The sequence below is a fragment of the Entelurus aequoreus genome, linkage group LG23, assembly GCF_033978785.1.
Source record: "Entelurus aequoreus isolate RoL-2023_Sb linkage group LG23, RoL_Eaeq_v1.1, whole genome shotgun sequence".
Lineage (NCBI taxonomy): Eukaryota > Metazoa > Chordata > Actinopteri > Syngnathiformes > Syngnathidae > Entelurus > Entelurus aequoreus.
Window position 1 is genome coordinate 20,840,713 of NC_084753.1, and position 22,182 is coordinate 20,862,894.

General features: G+C 37.4%; 1 protein-coding gene across 1 annotated transcript in view; it reads left to right on the top strand.

Moving 5' to 3' along the window:
- Positions 1-22,182, top strand: part of rngtt (RNA guanylyltransferase and 5'-phosphatase) — a 266,774-nt gene that overhangs the window by 152,443 nt on the left and 92,149 nt on the right. The window contains exon 12 of the mRNA XM_062034453.1: positions 15,990-16,058. Within this exon, the coding sequence (XP_061890437.1) occupies positions 15,990-16,058 (69 nt within the window). The remainder of the gene's footprint in view (positions 1-15,989; positions 16,059-22,182) is intronic.

The following is a 22,182-nucleotide window of genomic DNA, read 5'->3' on the forward strand; positions in this document are numbered from 1 at the left end:
GCAGGTTTCCCTGAAAAAAACGCAAGGCCATTATTCCTTTTAAAATACTTCCATCGCGGCGCTTCTTCTACAAAAAGAATGATCGTTCATTTTTGTGCATACCAATGACTAAAAGTAAACTGCAAACAAAATAGTATATGTTGTTTGTACCCCGCAACTAGCTTGGCTGACGCTAACAGTCTACTACTGTATATGCTACGTGAAAAAGAATAACACAGGCTTTGATTCAAACTTACCAGTCTAAAAATGCAGTAAAAACACCAACATGTGTTAAAAGTGATGTTTAGTTTGATGATGTCTTTGTTAGGTCACTAATCCGAGTTCCTTGGTTTTACTTTTACATTGGAAATGAGAACAATCTCATTGATTTTTCCCCTGAAGCAATCATGTGAATGATTGAAGCAGTTACAATTCATGACGTTTGAGCCGTGTTTTGAACCTGATAAAGAACAAAACAAAACTTTAGTACAGACTATTGCATTCAGCTGTGTAGATTAGCTATTCAGATGCCCATAAAACCCACACTGCATAGAGTTTAATACATCGCCATTTCAAGCTTATTTAAAAATAAACCCTTGAATGAGTCCCATGAGTCCCAGCGTGCATTTTGAAAATCAGAGCAATTTCTGGACTAATGGCAACTTTTTAATTTCATAGTTGGAACTATTTGATACCTAGGCCATTTTACAGCAAGTTATTCTTCAACCACGATCCAATTTCACACCGAGGTCTCATCACCATCGCGCTACTTTACCACTATCCATTGTTGATTTATACTTCCCAATATACAAGTCTCTCTTTCCTGCCACTAAAATTGGTGTGCAAGATAGTATTGCAGCCATCTGTTATAAAACAACGTTTTAGTTTATTAAAAGAATTACCGACTAACTTTTACAGACTGCATAACTGAGTTCAACTCCCTAGACCAGCCAGTGGTGTGGCAACCTTATGTGCTCTCTGTTCTGTGGGCTCTTTATTAAACAGACAATACACTGGATTCACAAGGCCAGTCGCATTAAGCGCAATATGATCTCAAGCAACGACAGCCCTGTACTCTGACTGGAATATCAATACATCCTTTCTGCTTTTGATTCAACCCCCCACATGCAAGCCTCCTCAGAACAGAAGATAAATGAATAGCAGAAGGACCTGAGGAATGGAAGGTGCATAGTGTCACTTATGTGCAGAACATGAGCCCTCAGCGTCTTTATTGCGGCCATACTGCGTTGTAAGAATGATTTATGGAATGATCCTACTTTGATTGGCTAATGAAATCTCCGTGAGTATCAATCAATCAATCAATCAATGTTTATTTATATAGCCCTAAATCACAAGTGTCTCAAAGGGCTGTACAAGCCACAACGACATCCTCGGTACAGAGCCCACATACGGGCAAGGAAAAACTCACCCCAGTGGGACGTCGGTGAATGACTATGAGAAACCTTGGAGAGGACCGCATATGTGGGTAACCCCCCCCCCTCTAGGGGAGACCGAAAGCAACGGATGTCGAGTGGGTACAGACTAGCGTTGAAGGTGAATGGCATACATAAATACATCATCAATTAGCTGTCCTGCTTGGCTTGGCCACATTGGGTTCTTCAGTGAATGACACCAAATAATAAACAGGCTGATTTTAATCACCCTAAAACAGGGGTCACCAACGCGGTGCCCGCGGGCACCAGGTCGCCCGTAAGGACCAGATGAGTCGCCCGCGGGCCTGTTCTAAAAAAAAAAAAATTGTTTTTTTGTTTTTTTTTAATTAAATCTACATAGAAAAAACACAAGATACACTTTCAATCAGTGCATCAACCCAAACAACCTCCCCCATGCACACTCATCCACACCCACTCACACAAAAGGGGTTATTTCTTTCTGCTACCAATATTCTGGTTCCCACAACATAGACAACACATCTGCTAGGGACACAGTCCCTGAAGCACACATGATTGTATAGCCTGCTGGTCCACTAAAATTTTAATAAATTACTATTTTTTATGTAATTATTTTTATATTGTTTTACTTTCTTTTTTATCCAAGAAAATGTTTTTTATTTATTTATCTTATTTTATTTTATTTTTTAAAAAAGGGCCTTATCTTCAACAGACCAGGTTGTCAATGAAATTAGATTTGTTTAAAGGGTTTTTTAAACCAGGCCCAGTCCAGATAATGTCCAAGTCGGACTCAGCAACACACACCTTCATTCATGTACACAGAAAAAAATTAGGGAACACAACAGATTGCATATAATTTATAAACAAAATTACATTTTCAAAATAAGCATTTATGTACAGTCCAGATTATGTCCAGGTCACTCAAATTAGGGAACACAACAACATATATCATATAATCTATAAACATAATTATACTTTCAAAATAAGCCTTTGAGGACTTCTCATCTTTTTTTTTATGTTTTTTGGCATCATTATCGTTTTCAACCATGTAACTTTCTAAAGTTAGAAAATACTGAATAAATGTTTTAAAGAAAGTAATACTAAGTGAATATCTGTTTTTGGCCTTAAAAATAAACATTTTACCGAGTACTAGAATTAAATTGACTAAATCATGATTGTCAATAAACTCTCCTAAAATAACAGAAACCACATTAAGCTTCGTAAACAAACCAATCCTTAAACACATTTTTTCAACTTCCACCCAAAACAAAGACACAATATGACAATACCAAAACAAATGCAGGGTGGATTCAGGCTCCTGACAACAAAATCGGCAATCATCTGACTCTGTCATATTCCATAAATGTAACATTTTCCCTGTGGGTAAGAAGTTATAAATAATTTTCATTTGAAAATAACGATTTTGCACATCGATAGTGGTTTTATAGATTAGTTTGAATATGGCATCCCATGGCAACGGGCAGTCAAAAAAGTCCTCCCGTTTTCCATTTGTGTTGTATGAGGCAGCCTTCAAAGATTTCTTTATTAAATAAAAATTATATATTTTTCTATTTATTTTAGTTCCTTTTTGCCAACTAGAATTTCTTATTAGAGGTTTACAAACTAATAATTTAGTAGTTCCATAATTAATTATTTGTTTCCATCTTTTCCCAATTACTCCAGTTAGTTGATAAAATGAAAAGCTTGAGCAAGCATCACCATACATAGCTCTAAATTCATCATACTTCATAATTTTACCATTCTCATTGATAATATCATTGACAAAAATGATTCCTCTTTCAAACACATTTTTCCAAAAGAAAGGCTTTCCATCTATTACAATATTAGAGTTCATCCATATTAACTGCTGCAAAATATCGTCTCTTTTTTCTGGCACATAAAATTTAAAACACCACTATGAGTGGATTGTTTCCTTTATGAACCCCGCCATGTTTCCCAGCAGACTCTCTGGGAGGGGATCACTTGTAAAAAAGGATACCATTTATTTTGATACAGTACATGTTTTTTGTCCAACAGGACATTTGTGTACCACTCAATGTTTAAATACATCGTTGGAACAATTGATGCTTTTAAAGACAGACACATAGCTTCAAGGTTGAGAAGTTTCAGGCCCCCATATTCATACTCTTTGTACAAAACCTTTCTTTTAATCTTTTCTGGTTTGCCGTTCCAGACAAAATCGAAGACCCTCCGCTCATAAATCTTAAAAAAGTTTTGTGATGGAGCTGGTAATGACAAAAACAAATAAATAAATTGAGGAATAATTAACGAGTTGGCAATAGACATTTTACCATACAAGGTTAGGGATTTCCCTTTCTATAATTGCATAATTTTGTCCAGCTTTCTTAGTCGATTATCATAATTTACTGAGCCTAGATCTTCCAGATTTTCTGGGACAACAACACCAAGTATGTTAACTGGTCCATCTGTCCACAAAACAGGCACTTTGCATTCCATTCGAAAGGACGTTCCCTTTAGATGTCCGATCCTTAACATTTTACATTTATCATAATTAAGCTTAAGGCCAGATTGCTGTGAAAATATGTCCAAAAGATTAAGAAGGTTCCGCAAACAATGAGGAAAAATCTTATCTTTGTGAATCAGCCTTTTCTGACATGAACTTCATCAAGAACAAACACAGAACACGCCTCACTGATGCACATCTGCAAGACTCACTCAGAGTTGCAGTGTCAAGTTACACACCAGAGTACAACACACTAGTTAACAGCATGCAATGCCAGGCTTCCCACTAACTGACAAAGAAACAGATAACAGATTTGGTGTCCAGTTCAAAGTGTGACATGATTTAAAAATTTGAGAGTTTACTTTTGTATTTTACATGAGTTATTATTTGTACAAACATGGTGCAAAGTAATTCATGATTTGTTAAAAAATGTTAGTGGCTAGCTAGTTAAAATGGGATATTGTGATATCACAAGACTGTCTTAGAAGTGATCATTTGAAAATGTTCAATTTGAAAAATGTGCACTTAGAGAAAATGTAAAAATAAAGTGTTGCATATTGATATTTATCTGTTTCTATATATATTTATTGTGAGAAATCATTAAGATGATCAGTGTTTCCACAAAGATAAATATCATTAATTATTAATAATAACAGAGTTAAAGGTAAATTGAGCAAATTGGCTACTTCTGGCAATTTATTTAAGTGTGTATCTAACTGGTAGCCCTTCGCATTAATCAGTACCCAAGAAGTAGCCCTTGGTTTCAAAAAGGTTGGTGACCCCTGATCTAACTGGTAGCCCTTCGCATTAATCAGTACCCAAGAAGTAGCCCTTGGTTTCAAAAAGGTTGGTGACCCCTGCCCTAAAATATCAACTGTAAAACCTCAGCCTCTTAGGGGGATTCACAATATACAGTACAGGCCAAAAGTTGGGACACGCCTTCTCCTCATTCAGTGCGTTTTCTTTATTTTCATGACTATTTACATTGTAGATTGTCATTGAAGGCATCGAAACTATGAATGAACACATGTGGAGTTATGTACTTAACAAAAAAAGGTAAAATAACGGAAAACATGTTTTTTAGTCTAGATCAGGGGTCCCCAAACTACGGCCCGCGGGCCGGATCCGGCCCGCCAGCGTCTAAAATCAGGCCCGCGGGAAGTCCCAAGTATAAAAAATAAAAAATGTATATATATATATATATATATATATATTTAATTTTTTTTCTGTCTTTTCTTATCCACTTTGTACCGCTTGCTACTCACGGTGTCTCCTAGCCGCTCAGGCAAATCATATTGTCTAAAAATGCATTTTCTCATTGATAACGTGACATCATCACACACGCGGAACGTGCGCTTTTTATATATATATATATATATATATATATATATATATATATATATATATATATATATATATATATATATATATATATATATATATATACAGTATATATATATACAGTATATATATAATATATATATACATATATATATATATATATATATATATATATATATATATATATATATATATATATATATATATATATATATATATATATATATATATATATATACAGTATACACAGCCCGGCCCCCGGCCAAATTGTTTTAACCCAATGCGGCCCCTGAGTCAAAAAGTTTGGGGACCCCTGGTCTAGATTCTTCAAAATAGCCACCCTTTGCTCTGGTTACTGCTTTGCACACTCTTGGCATTCTCTCCATGAGCTTCAAGCACACCTGTGAAGTGAAAACCATGTTTTCTTTTTTTAATGATTATCACACACACACTAGATGTGGTGAGATTAACCCCTTGCATTTGACCCGTCACCCTCACCCCCTGGGAGGTGAGGGGAGCAGTGAGCATCAGTGGTGGCCGTGCCCGGGAATTATTTTTTGGTGATTTAACCCCCAATTCTAATACTTGATGCTGAGTGCCAAGCAGGGAGGTAATGGGTCCCATTTTTATAGTCTTTGGTATGACTCGGCCGGGATTTGAATCAGGTGACTACCTCTTGAATCTCATCGAGATAATACCAAGAGTGTGCAAAAAAGTAATCAGAGCAAAGGGTGGCTATTTTGAAGAAACTATAATATAAAACATGTTTTCAGTTATTTCACCTTTTTTTGTTAAGTACATAACTCCACATGTGTTAATTTATAGTTTTGATGCCTTCAGTGACAATCTACAATGTGAATAGTCATGAATATAAAGAAAACTCATTGAATGAGAAGGTGTGTCTAAACTTTTGACCTTTTTCATATGATGGGCCTACTGATAAGTTGCTGCTTTTGAAAATTGATACTAATATCTTTTTTATACCCATTTTTTTTAGAACTTAGATTTAACTGTAGTTTTTGCACACCTGGAGGTAATAAAAACTCAAATAAAGGTGGATACGACCAACCATACCTGTGTGAAGTTGGCCCCCCTTGACATTGCAAATATTAAAATACCACTGGTGTTTGTTTGTGCTGGTTTGTACCGTTAAGCTTTTTAAATAAATATAAAATACATTTTCTGACCGGTGATGCCACCCACCCCTTCTCCCCGTCCACCTAGTCAAAACGTCACCAAACTTGTCCCAAATGTTTGTGCTGCTTTAGTACTGTTTAAAAAATAAATGTTTGCGCTATTATGGCTTTAGTTTTACATTGATGTTGATAGGTTTTTATTATAGTGAGTCCCCAGGACCCACAGGCGGTGAGTTGACTGGGTACCTGGAAAATTGAATGAGTCTTGAGTCTTCATTTAAAAAAAAAAAGTATTTCTTATATTATTCTATTTCCTGCTTTCTTTTAACGCGTCAGGGACTCAGGATGCTTACTTAGCAACATTACTGGTTTTATTAATGTTTTTTTATTCTCATGCAGGCGCACCCTGTCCCCCAACCCGTGCTCTCACTCCACCTTTTTCAGATCTCTACAAACTTGTCCCAAGTATTTGTGATGATTTGTGCTCCCAAAAAAACAAAAACAATGTGTGCCATTTTGTTATCACTGTTCTATTATTATTTACACCCGTACTGTTGTTCGAATTGATACTGAGATATCAATACCACTAATGTTTTGTTTAAGGCTGTCAAATTATTATATTATTAATCAGATTTATCACATTTTGGAATTTGGATTGATCATGATTAACCACAGGTGATTACTCACTTGCGTAGTTGAAATTAGCTTAAGAAAAGACCTCAATATTTGTACATAAAAGCAATTTTATTGTCAAAATGTCATTCAGGAACATTTTTATACATTTTATGTGAATGCATGTCATTTATTTGCACAGCATTTGTTAATAGTTTTAGCTAAAGTTCTTTCAGGTTGTATTTTGGAGTGAAATTTGCCAGTTAGCACACAAGCCGGAGTCTCCAAACTAATTTTTGTAGTCTGGGAGCGAAAAAGAGAGTTTTCGAGAAGCAGTTGTCTGTGTCACGCTCCTGCCTGTTAGCTATAAGGTGCTAATTTTGTCAACACAAATAAAAGGCAGACTTGGTCACAGTCATACTGCCTCCATCATATTGCATTCACCTAGGGCTGGGCGATATGGCCTTTTTTTTTAATATTGCGATATTTTAAGGCCATATCGCGATACACGATATATATCTCGATATTTTGCTTTAGCCTTGAATGAACACTTGATACATATAATCACAGCAGTGAGATGATTCTATGTGTACTGCATTAATATATGCTACTTTAAAACTTTCATGCAGAGAGGCAAATCAAAACTAAAAAAAATCACTATTTTTTTCATACAGTGTTGATCTGGAAATGTTTGCCTTTGCATTTTGATGGTGTGGGCGTGTGGCACCGAACGGAGATGTTGACATACGGAGTAAGCACTCTTCATTCTCTAGGAGGTGACTTTTCAAGTGATGCTACATATTAGCAGTAATGCTACTTTTTATAGCAACGCTTTTGCCCCACACTTGACAAATTACGGTTGTCTGTTCGACATATTCCCACTTGAAGCCAAACCCCCGCCAGACGATGGAGCCCCTGCTGTTTTTTGGGGGAATTAATTATTCCTTCATTTGTTACCAGATTCGCACCTTCTCTCTCTCGTATTACCACTCGCATGGCTGGGCTAGCATCACAGCTAACGTTGCCCATGCTGCTACCTTTTTGCTGCGCGAGGGCGTATACGTATGTGACGTATGGCGTGAAGTATATGACGTGTGTAAGAAGGTGCGCTTGTCTGTCTATGAGAAGGAGGCACAGGAAAGAGCGAGGAAAGCCTGTAGTGCAGGGGTGGGCAATTAATTTTTACCGGGGGCCGCATGAGCAACCCGAGCACTGCTGGAGGGCCACATCGACAATATTTCAATTAAATTTTGCTCAATATTTTTTTTTATATATACCGTAAGATAAATAATAATAATAATAATAATTAATAATAATAGTAATACTTCAACATAGTGTGTGTAACAGCATTCCATGACTAATATAAATAAATTAACATTAATAATAAATGACAGTAAAATAAGCACACGTATGACTGAGGAGTCATAGTGTAACTTTGTGTGGTGTTTGAGTTGTCCGACTTTTTGTGTAGCCATAAACGCACCAGTGGTTTAGTGCTATGCGTGTTGGTGACAGATGACAAGTTGGTTTTGGCCTGGTTTGTACGGCAGAAAATTACTAGTTTTTCGAGATAGAAGTGTTTTACTCATGTTTTTGGTGTGGTTATGTCCGAATATAAACAGTTTTGCTCAATAAAGTGATCGATATAATTCCTGTCCTCGAAGCATCTCGATAGACGTTACAATAATTGAACGGTGTTCAATTGAACGGTGTTGACGAACACCGTTAGGGCCGCTTGTTGTCACTGTCACTCAGAGTTGCATTGCAAAATTACATAGAATAAATTTGTTTATTTTGTTTAGAATTCAGATGGGATTTGATTTGGTGCGCGGCATATATTTGCTGCGCGCAGCAGACGCTTGAGCAGTGCGCAATTGCGCAGGCACGCACCTTCGAGGGAACGTTGCTTTGCAGTCCATGTCTTGTTGGAAACACGCCATTCTTCATCAACTTTTCTCTTTTTAGCGTCTCGGGTGTAAACCGTGCATCACTTGTCGCTGCATGTGCACCTTCACTCGCAGGTTACACACGGACACACGCCCATAAATAATACTTTTCAAAATAAAAGCAGCACAGTTGTATTGCGCGCACGACATAGATGTTTTTTCAACTTTATTTTGTAATTAATGATTGCAGCTGTTCACATTCACTCACAATCACGCACACGCATACGTCCACACGAAAGTAATACAAATAACGATTTTCAAAACAAAAGCAGCACCGTTGTATTGCACACTCGACATAGATACTTTTCAAAATGTATTTTGTAATTTATAATTGGCCTCACGCGGACCGGACAGGGACGCACAAAGGGCCGGATGCGGCCCGCGGGCCGCAGAATGCCCAGGTCTGCTGTAGTGTAATGCCAGCAGCTAAAAGCAACTGCGTGAGAACGTATACTCGAATATCACGATATAGTCATTTTCTATATCGCACAGAGACAAACCCGCGATATATCGCGTATATCGATATATCGCCCAGCCCTACATTCGCCATTACAATGTTGTGACCTTTGTTGACAATCTGTCACGTCAAATATATACCTTCTCGCTGGCTACTTATAAATACTCTAGAACTACAACTGGTTTGGAACAAACAGTGTTCGGATTGTAATCATCAAAATACGATTAGCACCGAAGTTGACAGCTGTCAACGTTGTGGCTCAGAGAGCGAACAAAGGCGACAAAAAGTAAGCTAGCTAGATGTTAGCTAACTAGCGACTTGTCTCGGTGATCCTGATCTTCTCACCGTCCTGCAACTCAGTGAGGTGTTTAGGCAAGAGGAACAGGGAGTACTTGCGGCTGAGGTGGCCGTTCAACAGATTTTGTTTGGTACATATTGTTATTGATATTTTATTTAAAAAACGTGGTAGTGGTATTTTGACGCAAAAATTAATGTTTTAAAAATGCGTTTTTGGCGTTTTTTGGGAAATTTCACATGACTGTATACGAATAATCTTGTCTCATTGGAGCGTTTAGTTCCAAAGTATTTTGGTTATCCGAGGTACTTTTTATATTATCGGTTTTATCCATGTGACGTCAGAATTCCGATAAATATCGGTCAGATATTTAGTGTGTTCATACTTTTTATGTTTAGTTCAGTTAAAACAAACTGTGGTGTATTTGCAAGTCAGTACAGTTCCTTCACAGAGCTATGACCCTGGTGTGCGCAAAACAAGTGAAATGACACTGTTTAAGAAAATGGTCTCAGTCCACTTGCAAGTTTACTCTGGTTGAGCTGAAATGTGAGCAGAACAAAGGACACAAATCAATGTTAAAATGACGTTAAAAAGAAAGAAATTACAAATGTGTAGGAGAAAATGCGTTGTATATGCTCTTTTACTCTGCTATTTCCTCAGTGTGTGATGGCACACCTTAAAAGTATACTTTAGAAGCTTTCGGTGAAATGTACGCTGGTCAGTATAGCTCAATGTAAAAATAACAAATTTACCTTCAACCAGTGTAAACAAAAAGTAAACTGTGACAAAGTGCACATCAAGAAATTTTTTTGGGGGGTCCGAACCACAATTGTTAACGCAGCCTTGCTGTCCCAGCCCGTGTGCAATGAAAGCTTGATTTCTTAATGAGGCTTTGTTTTGTTTTGACCTGGCCTACATAACGCCTCCTGTGCCAGGCGCTCTTTTGTGTTTGCTTACCAAAGAGCTTTAACCTGAAAGCAGGTCCGCGGCACCCCCTTCTCCATTTAATCGCTCCAAGGTAGTTCCTTACAGAAGGTGGGTGTTTCAGTGGAAGTCTTTTTTCTTCTCTCCATCCAAGGTTCAGTGTACTCAACGATAGTGGTGGGTGGGCATGCTTAGATGGCAAGAGAAGTGAAATGGAACTCCTAGATCTTGCCGCCCACATGCCATTCTCACATAAAGGCAGTGTTTCTTTTTAGTCTGGCTCTCGGCCTTCTCTGTGTCAGTATGATTGTCAACTTTGGTGTGATCAGTTGTGACTTATTAATCCCTTTCAAGAGCACTGATGTTGCTCTGCTTTTTATTTTTTATTTTAGTTCCTGTTTACTAGGCTCAAATTAGGAATGCAACAATTATAGGTCTTGACTGTACGATTATAGACCGTACGATTATAATGCATTGATTACTTTCACAACAGCAAAAAAATGACATTACGTAGACATTCCATGGAGATTTCGATGTTATTTATTGCTGTTAGAAATAACAGTAATAAAATAACATTTTAATAACAGTAACATATAATAAACGTTAACGAAAAGTGTTATTATTAATAAATTAACTGATTACTAATCAATAACTTTTTTGATCCCCCGGGGGGGAAATGTTACTAATATTGGTAATAAACTCAGGTGGTAGTGTCATCAACTGTCATCAATGCCTATTTATTGATTTGTAATTATCTATTTCAGGGGTTCTTAAAGGGTAACTGCACTTTTATTAGATTTTTTTAGTTTTGTTCAGAATCATTACGAGGGACAAGAACACATTGTCTTTTTTTTTTTTTAATGATTTTAAAGATGATAAAAAACGCTTGAAAGATGTGGCGAATGGGAGTCACCGTTGTAGCCTTTAAAACCCTCTAAAACAACTCCAAAACCCTCCAGCAACGTTTTATATACACACTGCAAGTCTATATATAACAGACACGTTCATAACAATATGTAATACGTACAATATTTACCGTATTTTGATCATTTTGATCATTTTTGGGACTGATTTCTTACGCGCATTGATTTCTGTTTCCATTGCAGCACATGTCTGAATTCTGGCAACGTGTGTGTTCCTACTTCTGGAATCAAACAAGAGTGTGTTTTCTAATCATTGCAGACTTGGTAACAGACAACAAAGATGACTATTTTTGGACAAATGAGTATTTACAACCTTTTACTTTTCAAGCTAAATATCCTGCTGCTTATAGAAGCGGGCACGAAGGAAGAGTGAAACGTTAGAGCAGACGGAAGCCAGGAGAAGGGGATGAAAGCAATTTTGACGCTATAAATATGGAACTCGGAGCCAAGCTATTTCGACATAAATGGATTGCTTACCCAAGTTTAACGTCCCCGGCCAGTTGGACCAGACAACAAGTGAGTCCCTATATATCGATCATGATACATGCAGCACGCCACGCGTTTTAGTACAAGTACAGTACATATGCTGTCTGGTTAGCTCAGCTGTGTTCAAACAAAAAATGAAATGTGGGCTAATACTTTACAGATACTGTAAGTTAAAGTACCAATGATTGTCACACACGAACTAGGTGTGGTGAAATTATTCTCTGCATTTGACCCATCACCCTTGATCACCCCCTGGGAGGTGAGGGGAGCAGTGAGCAGCAGCAGTAAACCACGCCGGGGAATCATTTTTGGTGATTCAACCCCCAATTCCAACCCTTGATGCTGAGTGCCAAGCAGGGAGGTAATGGGTCCCATTTTTTTTATAGTCTTTGGTATGACTTTATGTTTTTCAGTCCGTACAAATTGGTGTCTTATCGCAGGGTTGTGCATTACAAACTCAAAAACGTTTTGTGTTGTTGTAGAAGCTAGCTTATCTCTTGCTGTAGTTAGCTTTTACGGCTAATACCGAAGCACGCCAACGTGTTACTACGATAGAAAAATAGTTCCTCAATATTCGCTCTTACAATAACAATGTCGCTACAGCTTGGTTATTATATTGGTTGAAAAAATGGCTGTGACTCAAAATGTATACTTGTATTTCAGTCATCATGCAGTTGTATTCCACTATCTTCAGCACATTACCTCTGTACATCACAGCATGTCATCAGCCCTATTCCAATTGTAAACAAGGTGATTAAATAGAAAAATAATGTGGCGCAGTTGGGAAAGTGGTCGTGCCAGCAACCTGAGGGTTCCTGGTTCAATCCCCACCTTCTACCAACCTCGTCACGTCTGTTGTGTCCTTGAGCAAGACACTTCACCCTTGCTCCTGATGGGTCGTGGTTAGGGCCTTGCATGGCAGCTCCCGCCATCAGTGTGTGAATGGGTGAATGTGGAAATAGTGTCACAGCGCTTTGAGTACCTTGAAGGTAAAAAAGCGCTATACAAGTATAACCCATTTACCATTTACCATATGGTTGCATTGTGTCAAGTTTGTGGCGCTTGTGACTGAATTTGTTGGTTGGTCTAGTCTGGCTCCACTCAAAGACAGAATGGATTACAATCTATCATCTCTTGCATCGCAAGTGTGTCTCACTTTATCAGATGAAATCTGCAAGTCACGTGCTTTCTCAATGACTCTGTGCTTCCTGATTGAAATGTCAGAGCTGCACAGTAAGTGGAGAGATGCTGATTAATTTATGTTAATCTGATATTCTTTCTTTCCAGTCCTAAACATCAATCATTCAGTTATTAAATTCCTTTTTGCTATGAAATTTTTTTTAAATGGATATGTGCTCATGTCTTTTGGAATGTTTTTAAACATAAAAAGTGTAGAAAATATGCGTTCAAAGGGTCTTCTGTGTGGAAACATTTCGTCTTGCATTGTACAGTTGGAAAACCTGTTATAAGGAACATGTAAATATTCACTGTCTTTGCCAAACAGACTCTGGTTTGTTGCTCATTGGTGGATTAAATGATTCAAGCTTATCTGTAGCAAGACTGAAAGAAGACGTAATGACAATTTCACCAATAATTGTTTTAACCATCATGCATGCCTTCGCCTAATGCTAATCACCAGCTTGGCCACACACCAAAGGCATTAGAGTCCGGTAATGGTTGGGCACTGTCAGATGCCAGGTGGGTATCCGTGTTTGACAGGTATTAAATAGGTAAATACATACTCCTGTAACTCCATGGGTATGGGCAGCACTGAACCCATAGCAGGTGATTCATGTTATCGTGAACATTGGAAACTGCGATAATTCACTGATTTACTTCACAATCACCTTGTTTTACAGTATGTGAGAGCAACGTTCACATTGATATTATGGAGGAAATCAAGATGGTTAGCAAGGAACACTGAACTGCAGATAATAGATCCTTGAGAGCCAAATCAGACGTGTAGTTTGCTTGCATATTCACACAGCTAATAGAAGCTGTGAACAAGGCGGCTCTGAATTCATCATTTAATAATCAGGAGTAGGGCTTGGCAATTGTATGATCGTGATGAATTTCAGGTCGATCACGGTAATCACTTGAACAAACATAGCAGAAACATCCAACCAATCAAAGTCAACCTTTTCCTGCTCCACAGCCGGTCACAAGGTACCGCAGAAGTAAACACAATCATAGATATGAACCGAATAATATTCATAAATAATATAAGCAGTAGAAAATGGATGGATGGATGGATGTCCCTATGATTTTCGCGTTTGTTCATGTAATCTCGGTACGACTCACGGAATTCGCCAATAAAAACCCAATCCACTATTAAACGGGGAAAGTTGTGGAAATTGACGGTATTTGACTGAAATACTGTCATCGTTAGGAGAAGGAATCTTTGTCAGGGGAAATCGTGTCAGGTGACATGCTTTTTTTTGCAAATGTGATTACTGCTCGTAACCCAACAGCAATGTGGAAAAACACGGTCCTACTATTGCTAATGCTAGCTAGTTCTTCATTGGTAAGGTAATGATAACTTGACTGCTTCTAACTGTGTTGAAATATTAACTGATGCATCTTATGCTTTCAAAAAAAACATTTATTTTGTTAATGTGCTTTTTCTTATTTAATTTGCTTTATTTACTCAGTAACTTCATAACAATAAATTATTTAGTTTTTAGTACAGATGTTATTTAAGCTAGTAGGTTAAAAACAAAATAAAAATTGTGATATTAATCGAGATCAGATGATATAAAAAAACAATTGCGATAATTGTTACCTCTTATCATGGGTACGAAATCAGATACTGGTCTGATTATTGACAGGTAAAATTAGTCCTCCGTGGCATTATTTTTGTATTGATAAAGCAACAAATGTAATGGTGGTCAAAGACCTTCGCACTGTAAAATCAATGTGAGATATTTAGAATTGAAAACATGCATGGGACATTATTAAACATTGGTATAATAATAGGTAGCATGCAAAGATGATTTGATGGTTAAATATATGTTGCATTAGCCGAGGTTTCCTCTCTGAGTGCGGTCGATACTGTAGTTTCTTTCCACTCCTTGTGTAGATACCTGATACCTTGCACATAATGCACTACTGCATAATTTATTGATCAAGGTAATTTCTTGGCTGGCTTAACTTTGGTACCCACTGCTTGAAAACACACATTTTCACATAGCTTGTAAATACGTTTATAAGAACTTAAAATGTTCTTTGTAATAGTCTCCCTTTGGGGAGTTTCATCATTTTGCATTTAGTGTTTGCCCTTTAGAGGGTTTTCAGTCAGATAGTGCCTCATGCAGTTATGTGCCATCGTATATTATATTGGCTATTTCGGATCGCATTACAGAAGTTTGTTTTCCAAGACATATGATACATTTTTAGATTGATTTTCTCTCTCCCTTGCATCACCATCAGGCTCCTCCTCAGAGCACTGCCAGCTGTAATATATACTTGCTTCAGATTGGTAATACATCACTAACTTTTGGCACACTTGGCAAACTGATTGGGACATCTGTCTATTCATACACGCTTTTCATCTATGCTGTGAAGCTCTATTTGTGAACTTCCCTTTTCCCAGGTATTCATTATTAGACATTTTTATGATCTCTCCTGTAGTATTCTAACAATATGCTGTTTTTATGCTTGGTGTCGTAGTTGATATGCTTTTAGTAAACAATAGCCACGCGCTCTCCCAGATGCTGCTAAAAGCGTGTTTTATGCTAATGTAACACATAGATTCTAATTCTTTGCTACCACTGTGCTGCACTTGGTGCTAATGGAAGCCATGAAATAAAAAATGTTCTTGTTATTTTCGATAATGAATAGTACTGCCCGTTATTAGAACTCTATAGACCTTCTCTGTTATGGTCACTCTCAATACATTCAGTACTCTCACAAGGATTGCGATTGCTAACTTTACAAATTCCTTTTTATTTTATGTTTTCAGTATGTTCTGACTTGATTGTTTTTACATTTCAGCTCCTGGAAGGCAGCTTCACATCCCAAGTCAGCCATGAAGTCGATGGCCTTATCTTTCAGCCATGTGGGGTAAGTAAGGCTCTTCTCTTCCCTTTGTAAGATGATCTGTCACAGGGGACAGACTTGTGACCACATGTACTGCAGATTATTTTCAGGGAATGGCTCCACTAAGATCACCCTTTTGTAGTATTGTACCTATCCATATTGGTTCACAGCTGTTTGAACCAAATAAAACAGTATTTTTACATAGAAAAACAAATCTGGAAACAACGGGTCGTATTATATCTTGACAACTAGTTTCCCTGTGCAGTGGACATTTGTGTTTTGCATAACAGTGTTAATACTTGCCAAAATGTGTAACTCTGACAAAAAAAACAACACTAAAACAAATGTCCACTGCAGACTGCAGAGGATGTTGTTTTTCAGGAAGATATTCACGGTTCAGAGATTTATACATGCAAACCAACAGCCAACAATTCCTCCCCCAACACATCAGAGCTTTTCTTATTAACACAGAAACCAGTGATTTGGTGATCCTTTATTTGCAATCCATCAGTTCATGTATATTGAAAACATGTTGCTTTTTTGTTTTTGTCTTTTCTAAAAAAAACATATATATATGCAAGACTTGCTTGTCTTATATAATGGCACATCGATTTACGAACTTAATTGGTTCTTGAACAATGTTTGTAAATAGAAAAGTTTGTATATGGAAGTAAATTTCTCCATAAGAAGCAATGTCGATATAAAAATGGGTTCCAGCCTCAACAAAAAAAAACATATTTTACTAAAAGTGTGTACACTTTAAATACAATTACCATATTTAAGCCGCACCCACCAAATGCTAGTAGAAAAAAATATTTTTACATATATTAGCCGCACTGGACTATTAACCGCAACCAAAACAAAAGATTTTGTAAATGTTTATTTACATACCTTAATTGTTTCCAAATGGTGCTTTTAACACGGCAGTAAAACGTCTGATCAAACAAAACAGAAGTCATCGTCATGAACCCACTCGCTGCGGAAGCTTGCAGACTCAAAAACTCCACGTTGACGTTTTGGTGAATTTACAAAACTGAAACAATACCAGAAGAATGCCATTGTAAGTTAAAACTAACACAGACACGTGTTGGAATATTTGCTAATGCTAACAACGCTAGCATTCTCTTCTTCTGCTTCCTTCTAACATAGCTAAACAAGCTGAAATGACCACAATAGTCCCTTTGTACGAGAGGCACACTCCGTATGGCCATAAGTAGAGATGTCCGATAATATCGGCCGATAAATGCTTTAAAATCTAATATCGGAAATGATCGGTATCGGTTTCAAAAAGTAAAATTAATGACTTTTTAAAACGCCGTTTTTCGGAGCAGTACATATCCGGTAAAACACGGACGTAGGGAGAAGCAGTTGCGTCTCCCAGTCAGCAGCCTCTCCCCTCTCTGCTCTCCCCTCTCCCCTCTCCCACACACAACACAGGAGTTGACGACTGCAGCATGAGAGGTTTACAGGCGACGCTTGATGACCTCATCAAACTGCCGCGAGCGGAGCATAACAACAACAAGAGTATGTTGTTGCCGGTGCTGTAGCCGTGGCTAACATGCGAGCTCGCTCGGTGACTGACTAATGACACCATGTCTACGATTTGGGATTATTTTAAAGTGCGTCTGACGGATACAAAACTGGCAATTTGCAATGACTGCAAAAAGTTGGTTTTGCGAGGAGGAACCAAGATGCCTTCCTTTAATAATAATAATAATACCTGGGATTTATATAGCGCTTTTCTAAGTACCCAAAGTCGCTTTACAAGTTTTAAAAACCCGTCATTCATTCACACCTGGTGGTGGTAAGCTACTTTCGTAGCCACAGCTGCCCTGGGGTAGACTGACGGATAATACGAGCAAATTGATCTCCCCCCTCTTCAAGAATCATAAGGAGATACACGATGAATACAAGCGGAAAATGGATGAAAAGCAAACAGCAAAAAAAAGTAGTGCCACACAGTTGTCGCTTAAAGGCTCCGCCGAGAAAAAACAAAAATACAACAAAAACCACCCCAAGGCAAAAGCCCACGCAATATGGCAAAAGCTACGGTGGAGTTTGGTGTGGCTAGTCTGCCCTGCATGGCGCACACTTTGCAGCTTGCAGTGAGTGGAGTTGCCCTGTCTCAACGCAGCATTTCAGAAGCTCTGACTGACTGGTAGGCCACTTCAAGCACTCACCACTAGCTTGCAGCACATTTGTGTTACTCATACGAATACGTTAGAGCAGGGCAGATTGAGCCCAGTTTATAGTTTCCTGTTTTTCAGTATACCAGGCAGTCTTGCACTAAAGGAGGACTATGTTATTGTATACTTTATTACTCTAGTATACTCTGGACTGAAGCTGTGTGCCTTCATTGTTTTTGTAGCTGTTGTTTTGAGGCATGTTTAAAAAAAAAATAATAATGCACTTCTTGAAAGTCAAAGTATAGTATTTCCCATAGTTGTAGTGGGTATCAGGATTATCTCAGGGAGAGCATGTCCCAAATTCCTAGCTGCTGTTTTGAGGCATGTTAAAAAAAATAATGCACTTTGTGACTTCAATAATAAATATGGCAGTGCCATGTTGGGACTTTTTTCCATAACTTGAGTTGAAGTTGTTCTCTTTTTTTGGTAAACCTTGTTACATTGTTTAATGCATCCAGCGGGGCTGTGAAAATAGAAGAAACTGAATTATTTGACAATTTGGATTAATTTAGTGCATAGAAACAAACTAACTGTAAAAAGTGACATGACATCAGACAAGGCAGCACAAATCTTCAGTGAGTACTTTCAAACTAGTAAAAAGGATATTTGTATTATGTGCTGTCATCTGTGTCAATAGAAATGTTCACATTTCAGCCTCAGCCTACACGAATTCTAACTAATTCTAACACTTCTAAATAGAGACAACGTGCTGCAGTAAATTGTATATGATTTTTATATTTTACACACGCACACGTACCCTCCAATTGTAGTTTAAAAACCTTTAAAAATAAATACGGTATTTAAATAAATCAGAAGTTACTCAATACTTGTAGTTTTTTTAATGGAATACTTAGTCCTACTCAAGTAATTATTTTAATGACTACTTTTTACTTTTACTTAAGTGATATTATTCTAATGTATTGGTACTCTTACTTGAGTACAATATTTGGGTACCCACCTCTGGTTGTGACGTTGCAAAAGCTTGTGGAAACAATGCCACAGCGAATGCATGCCGTAATCAAAGCTAAAGGCAATCCAACTAAATATTGGAGTAAGACTTATTTTTTAATTATTCAGGACGTGTAGAAGTGGAAATGAAAATCATTAGAAGCATGTAAGCAATGGGATGCGAGGAAATGTGGCAGGACCAGGATGTTCTCCCCTGGTATATCAAATCTTATGCTTTGTCAGATTCTCATAATAACACGTTTTTCAGAACCTCCTGTTTCTGGATTAGTGTCACATCATTAGACTTGATGGTTTGTATTCCGAAAAAGCGCTTTAAAAATGTTATATTAAGCAGAGTTTGAATGGTTGATATTGGTAACTGCAATGTAAGGCAGCAAAATGCTTTAAGCTGGATTCAATCCAAAACACTGAAAGAAGATAGGCGTGATTTTGCTGGACATTTGGTTATATTTTAGTCAACACTAAATTATCACCAGCAGCTGGCTCGGGTTAATGCGTCAAGAGCGTATTAGGAGTCTGTGGCTTCATTTTCAGAAATGCAATGAAGGATGCCATTTCCAACTCAAAGTCAAACCAACTTCAATAAAGTAATCCGTCAAAAAGTTAAAAGACCAAATATCCATGCGGAATTAATGAATTTAATGTTATTGCTCATGGTTACTAATTTAGCAGGTGATGTTTTAGCCTATACGATGCTCGGTTTGGATCAGTTTTTCTAATTGCAGGTTAGATATTTAGGTACCGGTATGTTATGTTTATTTAACACTTTAAAACAACATTGTGTGGTTTTTGAACTGTCAGCTGACAGTATATAATATGTATATAGAGCATATTTTACGTTTTTGTTTTTTTAATGGTCACGCCAGACTCTACGCTGTCAATGTAGGAACTGAAATGTTTTAGTTGTTCATTTAAACATAGATAAAAGTCAATGGCCATGATTTATGCTATGAAGTAACTTAAGCACAGCATTACTTATATGACCCAATCCAAACAATCTTCCCTACTTATGGCGCAAAAACACAACAACCCATAAAGTCAACATACATGGTCAAACATAACACAACATGCTTACTAAGCTATGTGGATATTGTAAAAAAAAAAAAAGTACTAATAAATAAATAAAAAGTCCATTCACCATAAAAAAAAATCTAAATTACACCCATTAAATGCATTATGGGAAAAATACAAAACACTCTTCACACTTACCCATATTTGGAGCATTTTAGCTTCTTGATATTTCTGATTGATTACAAAACTTTAAGGAGGTCGTCACAGAAGTAAAAAAGGTAGTCGAACTTTCACACACTCTTAATATCCAATTGTATTAAATATATATACAATATAATATGTACACATATATTTGTATAGGCTATATATATTGTTACTATACTTGCTTTCGGCCGCCAGCTAAATTTTTTTTAGCCCAATGCGGCTCCCCAAGTCAAAAAGTTTGAACACTCCTGATGTAGGAGATGCTGTATATTTTTATAGAGCTCAATTTCACCTTCAGCATGCTAAAAATAGGTTCTGTTGTCTAGATTGTGCTTCATTATAGCCAAGAAAGGGTAGTACGCATTATGCTTGTGTGCTGCATGTCAACAACATGATGAAACGTCACAGGTTGGACCATATGTTGCCATAAATGTGGGGGGGAATGAGTGTCTCCATGGTTACAGCCGGTATGCATGCAAAAACATTTTTCCAATAGTGCGGTCTGCACCACTTTTGCACTTGTTATCAATTTGTACGTGCAGTCTTAGTAGACACTAGGGATGATACTTGAAACCGGTTTTCCCGGTTGTTCGATAAGAAAAGAACCGAGTCCTCGGACTCGAATCCCTTTTTGAGAACCGGTACCCGTTATCGAGACCACTATAGTAAAGAAAAAGAGTTGGTTCTTTATTCGAATCCCTGGGAACGTCACATAGCTCAATCATTAGGCGCAGATAGGAAAAGCAGGAAAAAAATGGACCGGAAAAAGTGCTCCAAGGGATGGCTTCATTTCACCAAAAAAAACGAGGAAGCGGCAATATGCAATTATTGCCAGGCTTCGCTCTCGTGTAAGCGGGGGAAGTACAACAAGCGTGTCGTGTCTTCGAAGCAGCGGCAGAGACGATGAAGAACGCCCCTCTTCTTCTGCCAGCTGCCCAAGTCCCAGCTACAGTGGCGGTGACGCCGGTTAGTAACTAACGTTAACTGTTGCCGGTTAATTTCCATATCTGCTCACTTGTAGTAATGTTATCTCTTATGTCAACCAGGACTGCAGTAATGTTAGCTAGACTAACGTTACCTAAGCATAGTCAGCGGCTAACAGTAACGTTAACGTGAGCCTTTTTGTATGTGTCTGATAACGTTAACGTTATCTTGTAATCTACACCACGGCAGAGTTTGCAAGTCTGTCTAATAAACTAGTGCTTTCTTTATTTATTTAGTTTATTTGGAACATGAACACACTTACAGTATAATACATCACAGTTCCATATAATTTCACTTTACAGGAGTAGGAAGAAGTAAAGCTTATTTAATCCTACCCCTTTCCCACTTCTTAGCGTTTACAAATATATACATCATTTACTGACCTTTTTATAATAAAATATCTGTGAATTAGTATATACAACAGTTTTGTAATATGTAATTTAATTAATTCAGTCATTATTAATATACTGAGATGAAGAATATCTTATTTTCAATAAGGTTGAAAGTATTTCTCATAATTCTTCTTCTTTGTACTTTGTAAGCACTATTCATTTGAACAATCTCTTAAAGTGGATCATATCAGTACAATGTTTAACTTCTTTACTTAATCCATTCCATCATTTAATTCCACATCATTTTAGCTGTTTGCAATTTTACCAAATCATCGAACTTTAATATTTTTGACTTAATAAATAAAGTGTTTGTATGTTCTCTATATCCAACATTATGTATCAGTCTAATTAATTTTTTTTGTAACACGGTTAACGAATGTAGCGCACATTTGTAGTTATTTC